The following is a 17189-nucleotide window of genomic DNA, read 5'->3' as shown; positions in this document are numbered from 1 at the left end:
TCTATCCCTCCATCACCCTCTCTCCCTCGCGGCCCCCATCGAGCGACGATGGAGAGACGACCGCTGCTACTCCATGTTGACGTGTTTCAATGAATAAGAGGAACCAGATGGAGCCGGGGAATCAAAACCGAAAGCTCCAGATTACTGAATTACAATTTCCTGTAACTCGCTTTCATAATGAATATGATGGTAGAGGAAAATGATTATTGTAGCATAACATGTATTGAATTAGGGTCCCGGCCCGAAATGTTTCCTGTTTACAGGTTTTTCCCTCCACAAATGCTGCCTGATCCTCTGGCTGTTCTTTTATTTTCTGTCTATGTGTGTGTGATATTATTCGTTATTATTGCCTGTTTTTCGAGGACTACGGTTTGCAATCTCTGGGGCAGCTGAACTTGAATGACACAAAACGAAAGTTACTCACTTGTGTCGCTGAGTGAGGATATTATTCGGAATTTCGGTTAGGCAACTTTTTTCCATGTGGGTCGAGTACAACTGGGCACGTAGGAATTGGAAACCCTGCCCTTTTTTAAGTAGTCTCATCGTCTTTCTGAATTGGGGTAAAATAAATGGTACAACCATCAATACTCTTGATGGTTCAATCGATCTTTAAACCGTGGCAATGTTTGACTTTGTTTTATATACTGATTATTTGCTACATTTTCATTCGGACTACATTGTTTTCGAATTAAAATCCTGTCACATGCCATGCGGAGACAGTATTTCTGTTTTAGCACATTTTATTTAACATACAAAATATAAACGTTATGGGTGAACCCGCATCAGTTTGAAATGTATTTGTCAACAGTTTAAAGTATCTTTATTTCAACCCACATGTTATGCCTTTCATTTATTCATAGCATGGGATTATTAATTTGCACATAATTTTTAATTCCTTCTGTTTAATTCTCACGACTTTACAATATTAAAGTGTAATAATGCATTTTTGGAAAATAGCTCAAATACCAATTTACTTTGTTTCCTCGTCATTTGCTCAATATAGATGCTCTCTCATCACTGTCACTTGTTATTTTGTGTGTAGGATTGGATTGACAATTCAAAGCCCTTTTGAGGGGATTTAAAGCACACTTGGTGTTGTAAAGGGAAATACAAATTTCTGACATGCAAGTCTAATTTTTCGCTGGTATTTTTGTCTCCACGAGGGATTCATTTAGCCACATCCAGAATGCTTAATTGAGTCAAGAAACTTAAATTTCATTGCTGGAATTTAAAGTGCACATTGTCAGATTTTAATAAAAGCCATTTTTATACATTTTGGTTTCTCCATGTAGAAATTACAGCAATGTTTATACATAGTCCCCCCATTTCAGGGTACCATAATGTGTGGGACACAGCAATGTCATGTAATGAAAGTAGTCATGTTTAGTATTTTGTTGCATATTCTTTGCATGCAATGATTGCTTGAAGTCTATGATTCATGGACATCACCAGTTGCAGGGAGTTTTCCCTGGCGATGCTCCGCCGGGCCTGTATTGCAGCCATCTTTAGTTCATGCTTGTTTTGGGGACTAGTCCCCTTCAGTTTTCTCTTCAGTACATCAAAGGCAAGCTGAATTGGGTTCAGATCGGTTGATTGACTTGGTCACTCAAGAATTGACCACTTTTTAGCTTTGGAAAAGCACCTTTGTTCCTTTAACAGTATGTTTGGGATAATTGTCTTGCTGTAGAATGAACCGCCGGCCAATGAGTTTTGAGGATGAGGGGGGATCTTATTGAAACATATAAGATAATTAGGGGATTGGACACATTAGAGGCAGGAAACATGTTCCCAATGTTGGGGGAGTCCAGAACAAGGGGCCACAGTTTAAGAATAAGGGGTAGGCCATTTAGAACGGAGATGAGGAAGAACTTTTTCAGTCAGAGTGGTGAAGGTGTGGAATTCTCTGCCTCAGAAGGCAGTGGAGGCCAGTTCGTTGGATGCTTTCAAGAGAGAGCTGGATAGAGCTCTTGAGGATAGCGGAGTGAGGGGGTATGGGGAGAAGGCAGGAACGGGGTACTGATTGAGAGTGATCAGCCATGATCGCATTGAATGGCGGTGCTGGCTCGAAGGGCTGAATGGCCTACTCCTGCACCTATTGTCTATTGAGGCATTTGTTTGAACTTGAGCCGATAGGATGTTTCTGTACATTTCAGAATTCATTATGCTACTACCATCAGCAATTGTATCATCAATGAAGATCAGTGAGCCAGTACTCTCAGCAGCCATACATGCCCAGGCCAAAACACCCTCACCACCGTGTTTCACAGATGAGGTGGTATGCTTTGGATCTTGGGCAGTTCCTTCTCCCCTCCATACTTTGCTCTTGCCATCACTCTGATATAGGTTAATCTTCGTCTCATCTGTCCACAAGACCTTTTTCCAGAACGGTGGTTGCTCTTTTAAGTACTTCTTGACAAACTGTAATCTGGCCATCCTATTTTTGCAGCTAACCAGTGGTTTGCATCTTACAGTGTAGCCTCTGTATTTCTGTTCATGAAGTCTTCTGCGGACAGTGGTCATTGACAAATCCACACCTGACCCCTGAAGAATGTTTCTGATCTGTCGGACAGCTGTTTGAGGATTTTTCTTTATAATAGAATTCTCTCTATTATAGAATTCTTCTGTCATCAGCTGAGGAGGTCTTCTTGGACCTGCCAGTCCCTTTGCGATTAGTAAGCTCACCAGTGCTCTCTTTCTTCTTAATGATGATCCAAACAGTTGATTTTGGTAAGCTGAAGGTTTGGCTGATGTCTCTAACAGTTTTATTCTTGTTTCTCAATCTCATAATGACTTCTTTGACTTTCATTGGCTGAACTTTGGTCCTCATGTTGATAAACAGCAATAAAAGTTTCCAAAGGTGGTGGAAAGACTGGAGGAAAGGCTATGTACGGAGAGCTCTCTTATACCTGCATTAAGGAGGCATTTAAACACACCTGAGCAATTACAAACACCTGTGAAGGCATGTGTCCTAAACATTATGGTGCCCTGAAATTGGGGGACTATGCAAAAAAATAACACAGCTGTAATTTCTACATGGTGAAACCAAAATGTATAAAAATACTCTTTAATAAAATCTGACAATGTGCACTTTAACCACATGTGATTATTTTTCTATTACAAATCTCAAATTGTGGAGTACAGAGGCAAATAAATAAATGATTATTTATCTCCCAAACAGTATGGAGGGCACTATACTTCCTCTTTCATTCTGACCAAATTTATCACCTCTTGCCATCCAAGGTTCCCCGAGGCTGCGAATTGTCAATTGTTTGACAGTTTAATTACGAGGTTCATTCCACTTGATTTGATTTGCAACTCCTGCTCTGGGGAGGATATCTTTAAAAATGTGTTTAAACTGTCACGAGCATTTCCCAAATTGTTTATCATTGTATACTTACTTTTGGTAACATAGAAAGAATATACTGGGTATCCTTTGATCGCCAATTTGACCTGCGTATCTGATGCCAAATGTTGATAAATGTTTGTATACAAAGAACTGTTTAATCAAGGGGTTTTATGATCTGAGAAATATTCAACTTTTTACTTGCAAACTGACGGTTTAAATTGGAGCTCGCGCGTATCTCTCTTCTACACCCCCCCCCCCCCCCCCCCCCGAGAATAAAGTTATGATTTGTGAAAGCTGTTAGTTTGATCCCGGTTTATGGATGTGGAGTGGTGGACATCTATCATTCATACCCTCTAGTTCATTTTTGGAATACAGACCATTTTGAGCTCATTGTTCTTGGAAAGTGTGGAATCTATTCCAACTACTGATTTACAAGTCACCCGAGGACTCCAATTGAAGAATGGTCCTGTCCCAAAATCTACATTTAGAAAGCTAGATTACAATTTCAAACAGTGAAGTGTCTTTACGCAGCTAAGGAAAGTTGCAATTGTTTGTTCCCCTGGGACAGATGGCAAAAGCTTCAGAGGGGGTTGAAGAAAGACACACAGCACAGGTGTAACTCAGCAGGTCAGGGCGCATCTCTGGAGAACATGGATAGATTTCGTACAGGACCCTTCCTCATTTAGAGTCCCCTGGTTAATGGTAAATCAGTAGTTGGATGGGTTCCACACTTCCCAATAACTATTTTTGGCTGATATTATTCGGGTCTTGTAGATTGAGTGAAAAGCATCACATCTCCAGGGAGTGGGCCAGTGGCAGAAATTTTCAGAAGGGGGCAATTGTTTAAAGGTTCGTTCTTTTTACGTTTGATATACTAAAGAAGCCAGTGCATAAGTGATCTTTGGCAATCGTGTCCGATGTTTCCATCTGAAGAAAGATTGTGTGGTATGATTCTGGTTCTGAGTATTGCAAGGAAGTGCCAACGTTTGCTGTGCACATTTGTTCCTAGCAAGTTTAGGGTTTCTGTGGAGCCAACAGTGGAGTACAAATCGTGGACGCATTGGTGATCATTTTCCAATGTTCTATAGATTCAGGATCAATTCCTGTGGATTGGAGGGTAGCTAATGTTATCCCACTTTTTAAGAAAGGAGGGAGAGAGAAAACAGGAAATTATAGACAAGTTAGTCTGACATCGGTGGTGGGGAAGATGCTGGAGTCAATTATAAAAGACGAAATTGCGGAACATTTGGATAGCAGTAACAGGATCTTTCCGAGTCAGCATGGATTTACGAAGGGGAAATCATGCTTGACTAATCTTCTGGAATTGTTTGAGGATGTAACTAGGAAAATTGACAGGGGAGAGCCGGTGGATGTAGTGTACCTTGACTTTCAGAAAGCCTTCGACAAGGTCCCACATAGGAGATTAGTGGGCAAAATTAGAGCACATGTTATTGGGGGTAGGGTACTGACATGGATAGAAAATTGGTTGGCAGACAGAAAGCAAAGAGTGGGGATAAATGGGTCCCTTTCAGAATGGCAGGCAGTGACTAGTGGGGTACCGCAAGGCTCGGTGCTGGGACTGCAGCTATTTACAATATACATTAATGACTTGGATAAAGGGATTAGAAGTACCATTAGCAAATTTGCAGATGATACAAAGCTGGGTGGCAGTGTGAACTGTGAGGAAGATTCTATGAGGTTGCAGGGTGACTTCGACAGGTTGTGTGAGTGGGCGGATGCATGGCAGATGCAGTTTAATGTGGATGTGTGAGGTTATCCACTTTGGTGGTAAGAATAGGAAGGCAGATTATTATCTGAATGGTGTCAAGTTAGGAAAAGGGGACGTACAACGAGATCTTGGTGTCCTCGTGCATCAGTCACTGAAAGAAAGCATGCAGGTACAGCAGGCAGTGAAGAAAGCCAATGGAATGTTGGCCTTCATAACAAGAGGAGTTGAGTATAGGAGAAAAGATGTCCTTCTGCAGTTGTACAGGGCCCTAGTGAGACCGCACCTAGAGTACTGTGTGCAGTTTTGGTCTCCAAATTTGAGGAAGGATATTCTTGCTATTGAGGGCATGCAGCGTAGGTTTACTCGGTTAATTCCCGGAATGGCGGGACTGTCATATGTTGAAAGACTGGAGCGACTAGGCTTGTATACACTGGAATTTAGAAGGATGAGAGGGGATCTTATCGAAACATATAAGATTATTAAGGGGTTGGACATGCTAGAGGCAGGAAACATGCTTCTAATGTTGGGGGAATCCAGAACCAGGGGCCACAGTTTAAGAATAAGGGGTAGGCCATTTAGAACGGAGATGAAGAAAAACCTTTTCAGTCAGAGTTGTAAATCTGTGGAATTCTCTGCCTCAGAAGGCAGTGGAGGCCAATTCTCTGAATGCATTCAAGAGAGAGCTAGATAGAGCTCGTAAGGATAGCGGAGTCAGGGGGTATGGGGAGAAGGCAGGAATGGGGTACTGATTGAGAATGATCAGCCATGATCATATTGAATGGAGGTGCTGGCTTGAAGGGCCGAATGGCCTACTCCTGCACCTATTGTCTGTCTAAATTTGCAGTAATTTCCTAGTATTCAAGTGGATCTAGGGACAGCGAATCCATTCATTTGACTGAAGGGGAACAATTGCAAGGAAGGGATTTATTAATGGCAAAGTATAGTTAATATTTTCCATTAATTTCTGTCTCTTAATTTTATCATGCAAGGCCCAGCCACAGCTTAGGGCTTTGCTATTAAGGAGCTGGCAAGTTTAGAAATGCAAATCTATCGTGGTGGATCTTGAAACGGTAATATCACACATGCCATGCCGGTCAATGATGAGTTGGCAGCAATTTCTGACCTTTGCATTTCGCTCCGATTTCTGTACCCAACTTCAAGAAGCAACATCAGAAAAAGCCTCCGATTCTCTGCTGTCCTCTGTAAAATCACATTATCCACAAGTTCAGAGTGAGTGAAATAAAACCTGTTCTTTTTAATGTTTATACATCTCTCACTGCATTAAGGCCACTGATCTGATTGATTGTTTTGGGACCTACTGGATTTAAAAATACTTAAAACTGGCTGAGGCACAGAATAAGTCTCTAAACACTGCCAGTCATTGGATCTTCCAAGATTATCATTATTGTTCTTCTGAGCTGCTGGCTTTTAAGTTTATTTTTGCAATTTAGTGACTATCACCCATCTGTCGCCAGTTATTTGCTGGGTGATGGCATTAAATTGGTCTTTTAATGATCGGATTTGTTCAACATTAAATACCATGCCAAACATTACTCGTTAGATGAAATATTTCGGAACTATTGCATTACAAATCACATTTTGTTGATCTTCCACATTATTCAAAGGGATCTCTTGTGGTTGACACACTGTTTTAAAATAGTTATGGAAAGGAATGGGAGTTTTGGGACAAACTAATCAATTTGACGGTAGTAGGCCGGGGTTTTCAGAAGGTGTTATTTGCAAGTAAAAGATCATCTGGTAAATGGGAGGGTTTTAAATGTGATTTGATGTGGGTTCACAGCCAGAATGTTCCTGTTCGAGTGAAGGTCAAGGCTGGCAGGAGTAGGGAGCCCCGGATGAGGGAAGATATGGAAGCTCTGGTCAATTGAAAGTAGGCATACATTAGCAATAGGGTAACCCCTTGAGGAATTGAGTTTTAGTGAATCTCATTGGAGACCGTCAGACAATCTTTAATTGGACTTTACTGGACTTTATCTTGCACTAAAGATAATTCCCTTTCTCCTATATTTGTACACTGGATGGCTCGATTATAATCATATATAGTCTTTCCGCTGATTGGATAGCACACAACAAAAGCTTTTTACTGTACCTCTGTAACTAAATTAAGCTAAAGTACTCCAACCCGCTTCCTGAAAGTGTTGACCACCTCTTTTATTTGCTAACATTGAGGGAGAGGTTGTGAACTTTGCTTCATTTTATTTTTGGCATCTGTTATGTTACATAGAAAATAGGTGCAGGAGGAGGCCGTTTGGCCCTTTGAGTCAGCACCACCATTCATTGTGATCATGGCTGATCATCCACAATCAGTAACCTATGCCCAACATCTCCCCATATTCCTTGATTCCACTAGCCCCCCAGAGCTCCATCTAACTCTCTTAAATTCATCCAGTGATTTGGCCTCCACTGCTCTCTATGGCAGAGAATTCCAGAAATTCACAACTCTCTGGGTGAAAAAGTTCCTTCTCACCTCAGTTTTAAATGGCCTCCCCTTTACTCTAAGACTGTGGCCCCTGGTTCTGAACTTCCCCAACGTTGGGAACATTTTTCCTGCATCTAGCTTGTCTCTATAAGATCCCCTCTCATCCTTCTAAACTCCAGTGAATACAAGCCTAGTCTTTTCAATCTTTCCTCAAATGACAGTCCCGCCATCCCTGGGATCAATCTTGTGAACCTACGCTGCACTGCCTCAATTACAAGGATGTCCTTCCTCAAATTCGGAGACCGAAACTGTACACAATACTTCCGATGTGGTCTTACCAGGGCCCTATACAACTGCAGACGAACCTCTTTACTTTTATGTTGTAAATTTAATATGAAATTGTAAGGAGTGATAGCTCTGAATCCAAAGATATTCTCTATCAGGGGGGAGTACTTGGTGCAACATTTCTTCTTTTCATAAAAGTAACACACTTTTTTGACTCAATTTATTTTCTTAATTTTGTACTTTGTATTGATTTTGTATTTGTAATGGGTAAATACTGTATTTACTGTCTTCCATTGCATCCATAGGTGACTCACTATCAGCAATACCCACCTAATACAACCAAGGTCTATTCTTACTTTGAATGTCGTGAAAAAAGGACAGAAAATATTAAATCCAACAAGGTGCAATATGACGAAACTGTCTTTTATGGTTTGCAGTACATTCTGAAGAAATATTTAGCAGGTATGGCTTTTGAAACATGATTTTGTCAAGTCTGTGAAATGTTTTTTAAACCTGTGTGTGTGTGTGTGTGTATATATTATAGTCTCTTGGTTTAACTCTGTGGGAGGTGACTTTATTTTTCCAGTTGCACTCAGATTAGCAATCTTAATTGGCTGTTCAGAGATGCAGGTATTGGAGCCACTGCCTCACGTGCCAGGGACCTGGGTTTAATCCTGACCTCCAGTGCTATCTGTGTGGATTTTGCAGGTTTTTCTCCTGTGGCCACATGAAGTTTTTCTCCAGGTGCTTCAGTTTCAGCTTTATCCCAAAGATATGCGAGTTGGTAGGTTAATTGGCCACTGGAAACTGGCCCTAGTGTGTAGGCGAGTATTATAAATTATTGGGGGGGAAGGAGGTGTTGATAATGTGAGAATATAAGTGGGATTAATGTAGCTGGGTGGTTGCTGCGTATCTAAGATAGGTTATTTACTAGCTCCCCAGGAATCTCCTTGTATTTTGCTATAAAAATCTAAGTTCCTTTTAATTTATTATAGATTTCCAGCATCTGTAGTTTTGTTTCTTGATTTATTTGATGGCCTTGCATTGTTTGCTTTGCCACAAATTATAACATAGTTCCTCGATCGGATCAAACTAAACTTTAATCATTTTTAAGACCTCTTACCATAGCTTCCTTTTTTAGAAATAAACCATATTTGTTTAGCTTATTGCAATCAAGTACAGTAGTTGAGGCTATATCGTAGCCTGCGAACGTGGAGTGTGTCTTAGATTTCAAGGCATAACTGTAGAAGTGCAGAACACAGGAACTTGCTATATGATTTGCCACATCATGATAAGTCCCCAGAGTGCTGTCACTATATAGAACAGTAGAGTGGTCCTTTGGCCCACATAAGGTAGACACAAAATGCTGGGTCGACACCCTTGAGACAATGTCACCCATTCCTTCTCTCCAGAGATGCTGCCTGTCCTGCTGAGTTACTCCAGCATTTTGTGTCTATGTTTGGTGTAAACCAGCATCTGCAATTCCTTCCCACATCACTGCCTATGATTCTAATCCTGGCAGGTCCTGGCACTAATTGGGTAGCAAGATCTGTTTCCGCCAGCACCACTGGAAGGGTCAGGATCAGGGGTGACTATGGCAGCAGATAATGCAGTAGTGACTTTTAGGATGATTTTATATCTGCAGATCCTTCCTGCACCTTTGGCCTACATTGTCCATGATGAACCTGATGCCGTTATACCTATCTCTGTTGCATGAGATCCATGCCTCGCCATTACCTGCAATTCCATGTGTCTATCTAAAACTCTCTTAAATGCTACTATCATACCTGCCTCCTCCACCGCCCCTGACGACGCATTCTTGACGCCCACCACTCTTTTTTTTAATGCTCCAAACATCTTTAAACTTTGCCCCTCTCACCTTAAAGCTATGTGGTCCTTAACATTTATACCCCAGCGATAAAGGATCTGACTGTCTACCATATCTATGCTTCTCATAATTTTATATACTTCTGCGGGTCTCCTCTCAACCTCTGATGTTCCAGAGAAAACAATCGGAGTTTGTTGATCCTCTTTGTAGGTAATAGTCTAATCCAGGCATCATTCTGTTAAACTACTTCTGCATCCTCTCCAAAACTTCCACATCCAGTAATGAGGTGACCATAACTGCCCACAATGTTCCATATGTGGTCTAACCAAAGTCCTATGATACTGCAATATAACTTACTGCAATATAACTGACTCTTGTATTCAAGGCCCTGACAGATGAAGGCAAGCAGGCCATACGCCTTTACCACTCTAAATACTTGTATTGCCACTTTTAAGGAGCTATGGACATGAACACCAAGGGTCTTGCCATCAACTATATATCTTCCTCTTGCATTTACCCCTTAAAGTTCAACACCATAAGATGAAACCTCATTTGCTATTTCACTGTCCATTGCCGAACTCCACTGGTCACAGACCTCTGGCCAGAATAATACCCTTCCATTGCATCTCTGTCTACTATGAGTTCAAAGGTTTGTTTATTGTCACATAGACCAATTAAGGTACAGTGAAACTCGAATTACTATACAGCCATACAAAAAAACCAATAAGACACACAACTACACAAAAGTTAATATAAACATCCACCACAGCGGATTCCCCACATTCCTCACTGTGATGGAAGGCAATAAAGTCTAATCCTCTTACTCTTTATTCTCCTGCGGTCGGGGCAGTCTAACCATCTGCTGTCGGGGCGATCGAAGCCCCCGCGGTCGGAGCAGTCGAAGCTCCTGCAGCTTGGAGCTCTCTAAGTCGGTCCCTAACCAGGGACCGTGAGCACCACGATGTTAAGTCTGCAGGCTCCTGCGGTTGGAACTCCCGAAGTCGGTCTCTAGCAGAGGCCGCCAGCTCCACGATGTTCAGACGGAGATACGATACGGGAAAAAATTACATCTCCGTCGAGGTAAGAGATTAAAAAAACATTTCCCCCATCCTCCCCCCACCCCCCGCATAAAACAAAATAAAGAACGCTAAAACATACATTTAACAGATACTAAAAAACAACAAAGAAGGAAGGGATGAGACAGATTGTTGGCGAGGCGGCCATTGCGGGCACCACCCAGTAGTTACATTGCATCAAAAAAAATCAATGTATTCTGAATGATCCTCTTAAATGTGCACCATTGCATCTCAACTGACTGATCCCTGAACCTGTCAGTTCACTTTTGCCAGCTTTGCTTTCATGCTCTCAAAATTTCCCCATTTAAGTTTAAAATTCTAAACATCTGCTTTTTGTCCAATCAGTTTGCTTTGTAATTTTTCTCCAGTGTTTATTGTTAACTTTTATCATTGCGCATTCTGATTTATTTTTGTGAAATGATGTTTGTGTCTTGAAGTTCATGCAGAATATTGATTTGCATTCCATGTGTTATGCTCATTTTGAATATGGTAACTTGAATTGTACATTTAATGATTCTGATTAAGTGTGATAAATATCTTGACTGCTTACTTTGCTGCCTGTTTATTAATTTTATTATGGAAATAGCTCTTGGAACAAAATAGCGTGACAACTATTTTTAAAAAGTACTATAATAAACCACTGTACTAAAAGATCTTTTCTAGAAATAAATGTTTTATTCGTACGGCAATGTTTTTGAAGGTTTGATCTCAGCAGCTTTAACGTAAGTACATTGGAAATCTCACTTGGATCAACCTCAACATGAAAATGCTTTCATCTAAATTTTTTAACAGGCAAAGTTGCAACAAAGGAAAAAATTCAAGAGGCAAAAGAGGTCTACCGGGAACATTTTCAACATGATGTGTTTAATGAAAGTGGCTGGAATTACATCCTGGAGGTAGGTACCTTGTCGCAACTGAATTGTCAAGAGATAATTGATTTTTATTTGAACCAACTTTCAGCTGTTGATTTGATTATTCACCGTTTTACTTTTGCTCCCAAAACCGCTTCACACACACCTCCCTATCTCAAATCATTTAAGTAGAACTAGAATACAATTCTTGACCTTTGCACAGATTGTTTTGCATACACAAGATTTTGTAGACATCCTAGGCTCTTTGATAAAGTGAATTGTGACAACATTAATTATTCAAATCTAGATAATCTATTTTGACAGCAGTTGAATTCAATGGTATTCAAATGTTTTGGTTCACCCTGTTGTATGCTTAGTAAGCTGTTTGTTGGGGGCATTGCACATTTGCAATCGTGTTTAATATACCTAATTCTGCCCAGAATAAGGACCTGTCCTTGCTGATGTTCACTCTATAAAACATTTATATTTGCAGATACAGGTCCACCACTGATTTTTCCGGCGCCCTTCACTTCAGAGCCTTTCTGAATGATCTGTTTTGCCGGACCAACATAGGTCATGGTCTCAGCACAGGTGAACGGTCTGCCTAGGTTACTGAGGGGCCTGAGGTGTGCCTGCAAACTCTGTCAGAAGTTGGTTATGGGAATGGATCTGCCAGCTCAGGTGGAGCCGGTGTTCCAGGGCTCTGGCAGCAGGGGGCAAACTGAACGCAGAAGTTTCAATGCGGTGGAGATTTATTTCTTGGAGTTTTCCCTTTAAACAAAACAAGTTTAATGTTGTTCTGGAGATAATACCAAAGAATGGACTTTAAACATGTAACGTCTGAATGTGCAGAAGCACTGGGTTAAAAATTAGTGACGGGGCACGTAAACTAAGCTCTTAGACTGTACTCTGTCACTTGCGCAAGAAACTTTACTTTTCAATAAAAGGACAACTTGCACTTTTCATGATCATGAATGTTCCATAGCTGCCTGGCCTAATTAATTCCTTGCACCGTCTTGCAATGGAAGAAGTGCACTTACTCGGGTAGTTGCATTAATTCCCACAAACAGGCCTGCAATAAAAAACAATACTCATTTACTAATTTTTCAATTGACGGAAAAATATTATTTGGAACATTGGAGATTATTCTGCTCTTAAAATAAAACACAAAAGTGGGCCATTGTTGCCAATCAGATAAGAGCTTCCCAACCTAATCTTACTTTCCACCATCAAGTATGTAAACCTGTAAGTCATTGCTCCAAATGTTCATACAATTCCTTTTAAGATATATATTAATGATTTGATTCACAATGTAGTTAACATGGTAAGTAAATTTGCGGACAACCCAAAAATTAGTAGGAGAGTGGACTGTTGAGAGAGGCTGCCAGAGTTTCCAAAAAAATTGGATCTCCTCTGGAAGTGGGCCAAGAAATGGTAGATAGAATTTGACTTGTGTATGATGATGAATTTTTGTAAATCAAACCAGACTGGGACTTGCACAGCAAATGGTAGGGCCCTGGAATTGTGTAAGAGTGGAGAGACCTCTGTATACAGTTACGCATTTTCCTAGACGTGGGGACACAGGTAGACAATTGGTGAAGAAAGCTTTTGGAACGCTTGCCTTCGGTCAAGGTATTGAATGTGTGTAGGTAGGTGTAGTCAACAACTTTGAGTGGTGTTGGCTGAATCACCTGCAGCTCAACACTGACTAGACTAAGGAGTTAGTGGTGGACTTTAGGAGGAGAGGAACACCTCCATCTCCATCAATGGTGTGGATGTGCTTTTTACCAGGGAGTACAAATACCTTGGAGTGTACCTGGACAGTAAACTAGACTGGTCCAGGAACACTGAGGCCCTGCACAAGGGACAGAGCTGGCTGTACTTTTTGAGAAAGCTCCACTCCTTCAACGATGCTGCAGATCGGTGGTCGTCAGTGCCATCTCTTTGCTGGGGCAGCAGGGCGAAGGCCGCAGACGCCATAGGATAGACAAATTCATCAGGAAGGCTGGCTTCTCAAACTGCGGAGTATCCTGGACAATACAGATCACCCCCTCCATGAGACACTAGTCAACCTGAGGAGTACCTTCAGCAACAGACTGGTTCCACCAAGATGCAGCACAGAACACCACAGGAAATCCTTCTTCCCTGTGGCTATCAAACTGTACAACTCCTCCCCCTTCTACCTTGGGTAGACTGACTCCCTTCCCCCCCCCCCAAAAAAATCTTTGCACATCCCCAATCCTTTCCACTTGTCACTTTAATTTCATATATTTTGTGTTTTATGACTATTGGCAGATCAATTTCCCTCCCGGGATAAATAAAGTTCTATCGTATCATACTCTGGTGTTGGGACATTATGTTGCAGCTGTACAAGACATTGTTGAAACTACATTTGGAGTACTGTGTGAAGATCTTGTTGCACTGCTTGTAGGAAGGATGAAATTAAGAGAGTGCAGAAAAGACATGCCAACATGCAAACAGAACTTGAGTTATAAGGAGAGGCTAGATAGGCTGGGGCTTTCTTCCCTGGAGCGTAGGAGACTAAAGGCCTTAGAGATCTTGTGGAGGTACATATAATCACGAGGAACAAGGATAAAGTGAATGGCTGCAGTCTTTTCCCAGGGCAGAGGAGTTCATAACTAGATGGCAGAGATTTAAGATGAGACGGGAGAGACTTAAGGGAGCTGAGGGTGGTGTACATATGGAACGAACTGCCAGAGGAAGCTGTAGAGGTGAATGCAATGGTGAAATTTAAAAGACATTTAACAAGTATGCGTATCGGAAATGCTTGGAGGGATGTTGGCTAACCGCAGAGAGATGAGAGCTTGGCTATCGTCGAACGAGTGCCCTCCATAATGTTTGGGACAAAGACCCATCATTTATTTATTTGCCTCTGTACTCCACAATTTGAGAATTGTAATAGAAATAATCACATGTGGTTAAAGTGCACATTGTCAGATTTTAATAAAGGGCTTTTATATACATTTTGGTTTCACAATTTAGAAATTACAGCAGTGTTTATACATAGTCCCCCCATTTCAGGGCACCATATTGTTTGGGACACAGCGATGTTATGTAAATGAAAGTAGTTATGTTTAGTATTTTGTTGCATATCCTTTGCATGCAATGACTGCTTGAAGTCTGCGATTCATGGACATCACCAGTTGATGGGTGTGTTCTCTGCCAGGCCTGTATTGTAGTCATCTTCAGCTTATGCTTGTTTTGGGGGCTGGTCCCCTTCAGTTTTCTCTTCAGCATATAAAAGGCATGCTCAATTGGGTTCTGATCAGGTGCTAGAGTTGACCACTCAAGAATTGACCATTTTTTAGCTTTGAAAAACTCCTTTGTTGCTTTGGCAGTATGTTTGGGATCGTTGTCTTGCTGTAGAATGAACTGCCAACTAATGCGTTTTGAGGCATTTGTTTGAACTTGACCAGATAGGATGCGTCCATACACTTCAGAATTCATTATGCTACTATGATTAATGAAGATAAGTGAGGCAGTACCTTCAGCAGCCGTACATACCCAGGCCACAACATCCCCACCACTGTGTTGCACAGATGAGGTGGTATGCTCTGGATCTTGGGCAGTTCCTTCTCTCCTCCATATGTTGCTCTGGCCATCACTCTGATATAACTTAATCTTTGTCTCATCTGTCCACAAGACCTTTTTCCAGAACTGTGGTTGCTCTTTTAAGTACTTCCTGGCAAACTGTAACCTGGCTATCCTATTTTTGCGGCTAACCAGTGGTTTGCATCTTACAGTGTAGCCTCTATTTCTGTTCATGAAGTCTACTGCAGACAGTGGTCATTAACAAATCCACACCTGACTCCTGAAGAGTGTTGCTGGTTTTGCTAAACTCGTCTGTCGGACAGGTGTTTGGGGATTTTTCTTTATTCTAGAGAGAATTCTTCTGTCATCAGCTGTGGAGGTCTTCCTTGGCCTGCCGCCTTTGCGATTAGTAAGCTCACCAGTGCTCTCTTTCATCTTAATGATGTTCCAAACAGTTGATTTTGGTAAGCCTAAGGTTTGGCTGATGTCTCTAACAGTTTTATTCTTGTTTCTAAGTCTCATAATAGCTTATTTGACTTTCATTGGCACAACTTTGGTCCTCATGTTGATAAATAGCAATAAAAGTTTCCAAACGTGATGGAAAGACTGGAGGAAAGATTAGGCGTTGAGAGCGCTCTTATACCATCTTTCTGTATTGTAAAGCTTTCCGCTTCACTGTCAACCATACAGCCAGTTCTGTACCGTCTGCCCCTTGCCAGGCTAGTGACATAATCGTCTGTATTCGTCTAAGAAGACAGGTGGATTCTTAAGTTCGATAATATGCTTAATTTAGAGCTACAGCATGGAAACAGCCCCTTCGCCCCACCGAGTCCCTGCCGAACATCGATCACCCATTCACACTCATTCTATGTTATCCACCTCATGCAGACTCTTGACGTGATGTTTCTCATCCACTCCATACAGACAATAGACGATAGGTGCAGGAATAGGCCATTCGACCCTTCGAGCCAGCACCACCATTCAATGTGATCATGGCTGATCATTCTCAATCAATACCCCAATAGACAATTGGGGCAATTTTTACAGAGGCTAATTAACCTGCAAACCTGCAGATCTTTGAGGCGTGGGAGGAAACCGGAGCACCCAGAGGACACCCACATGGTCACAGTGAGATTGTGCAAACTCTGCTCTGGGTCTCTGGCATTGAGGGGCTAGATTTGTCCGTCTAGATTTTGTGTTCATCTCTGAAACCTGTAGCCTTCTGAGTTGAGAGGGAAAAGTGCTACTAAATGAGCCACAGCTGGTATGTGAAAATGGTAATGTTACTGAAGTTGTACCTGTGCATTATAGTTATATTTAAGATAAATGTTAGCCTGGACATCCCTAATGTGATCATCTAGGTTCAACTGTGGGATCAGATTGAACGTCAATTTAACATCCAATGCAAAAGTACACACGCACTCAGGAGTGTAGCATTAAAGCTGTGACCACATTTGAAATGTTGCCTGTGGTAACATCGTGACCAATAAAGGTTTGGTGGTAAAATCTTTACCAATAAGCACAATATAAATAGAATTTAAAATCATCAGTAGAAGCAGTTACAGGCTATTTATTCTTTGTTGTCCCCCACCATTTAGTATAATTGTGAGCTAATCTTTTACTGCCACTTTCCTACTCTAATCCCAGTATTCTTTGATTGTCATTTAACATTCACAAATCAACTGCTCTCTTTTGAGTGAGCCTATTAGGCCTCCTGGGTAGAAAATTCCAAATATTCATTACCTTCTGAGTGAGGAATTATCTTCTCATTTCAGTTTGAAATGGGTGACTCCCTATGAGACACTGCCTCCTCGTCCCAGAACTCTGTGAAATATTATCTTGTATCTACCTTCAAATTCCATAATGATTTTGCACATTTCAATTGGATTACATTATTCTTGCCTCTGGAGAGTGGAGGCCAATTTTACTGAATCCTTCCTAAAGGGGAAAAACGATAGTTAAAGTGTTGTATTTAAATGCGCGAAGTATAAAAGAAAGTGGATGAGCTTGAGGCTCAGTTAGACATTGGCAAGTATGATGTTGTGGGAATTACAGAGACATGACTGCAAGAGGACCAGGGCT

At 41.3% G+C, this 17189-nt stretch overlaps 1 protein-coding gene across 2 annotated transcripts in view; it reads left to right on the top strand.

Moving 5' to 3' along the window:
• The window catches only part of nampt1 (nicotinamide phosphoribosyltransferase 1), a 44085-nt gene that overhangs the window by 376 nt on the left and 26520 nt on the right, over positions 1-17189 (top strand). The window contains exons 1-3 of one of the 2 annotated variants that reach the window (XM_078416937.1): positions 71-189; positions 8106-8262; positions 11497-11600. In XM_078416937.1, coding sequence (XP_078273063.1) covers positions 178-189; positions 8106-8262; positions 11497-11600 — 273 coding nt within the window. In that variant the 5' untranslated portion in view covers positions 71-177. Of the gene's footprint in view, positions 1-70; positions 190-8105; positions 8263-11496; positions 11601-17189 lie in introns of those variants that run through there. The other variant, XM_078416936.1, reaches the window with a different exon arrangement.

The sequence above is a fragment of the Rhinoraja longicauda genome, chromosome 20 (genome assembly GCF_053455715.1).
Source record: "Rhinoraja longicauda isolate Sanriku21f chromosome 20, sRhiLon1.1, whole genome shotgun sequence".
Classification (NCBI taxonomy): Eukaryota; Metazoa; Chordata; class Chondrichthyes; order Rajiformes; family Arhynchobatidae; genus Rhinoraja; species Rhinoraja longicauda.
This window is presented reverse-complemented; position numbering and strand designations above follow the sequence as displayed.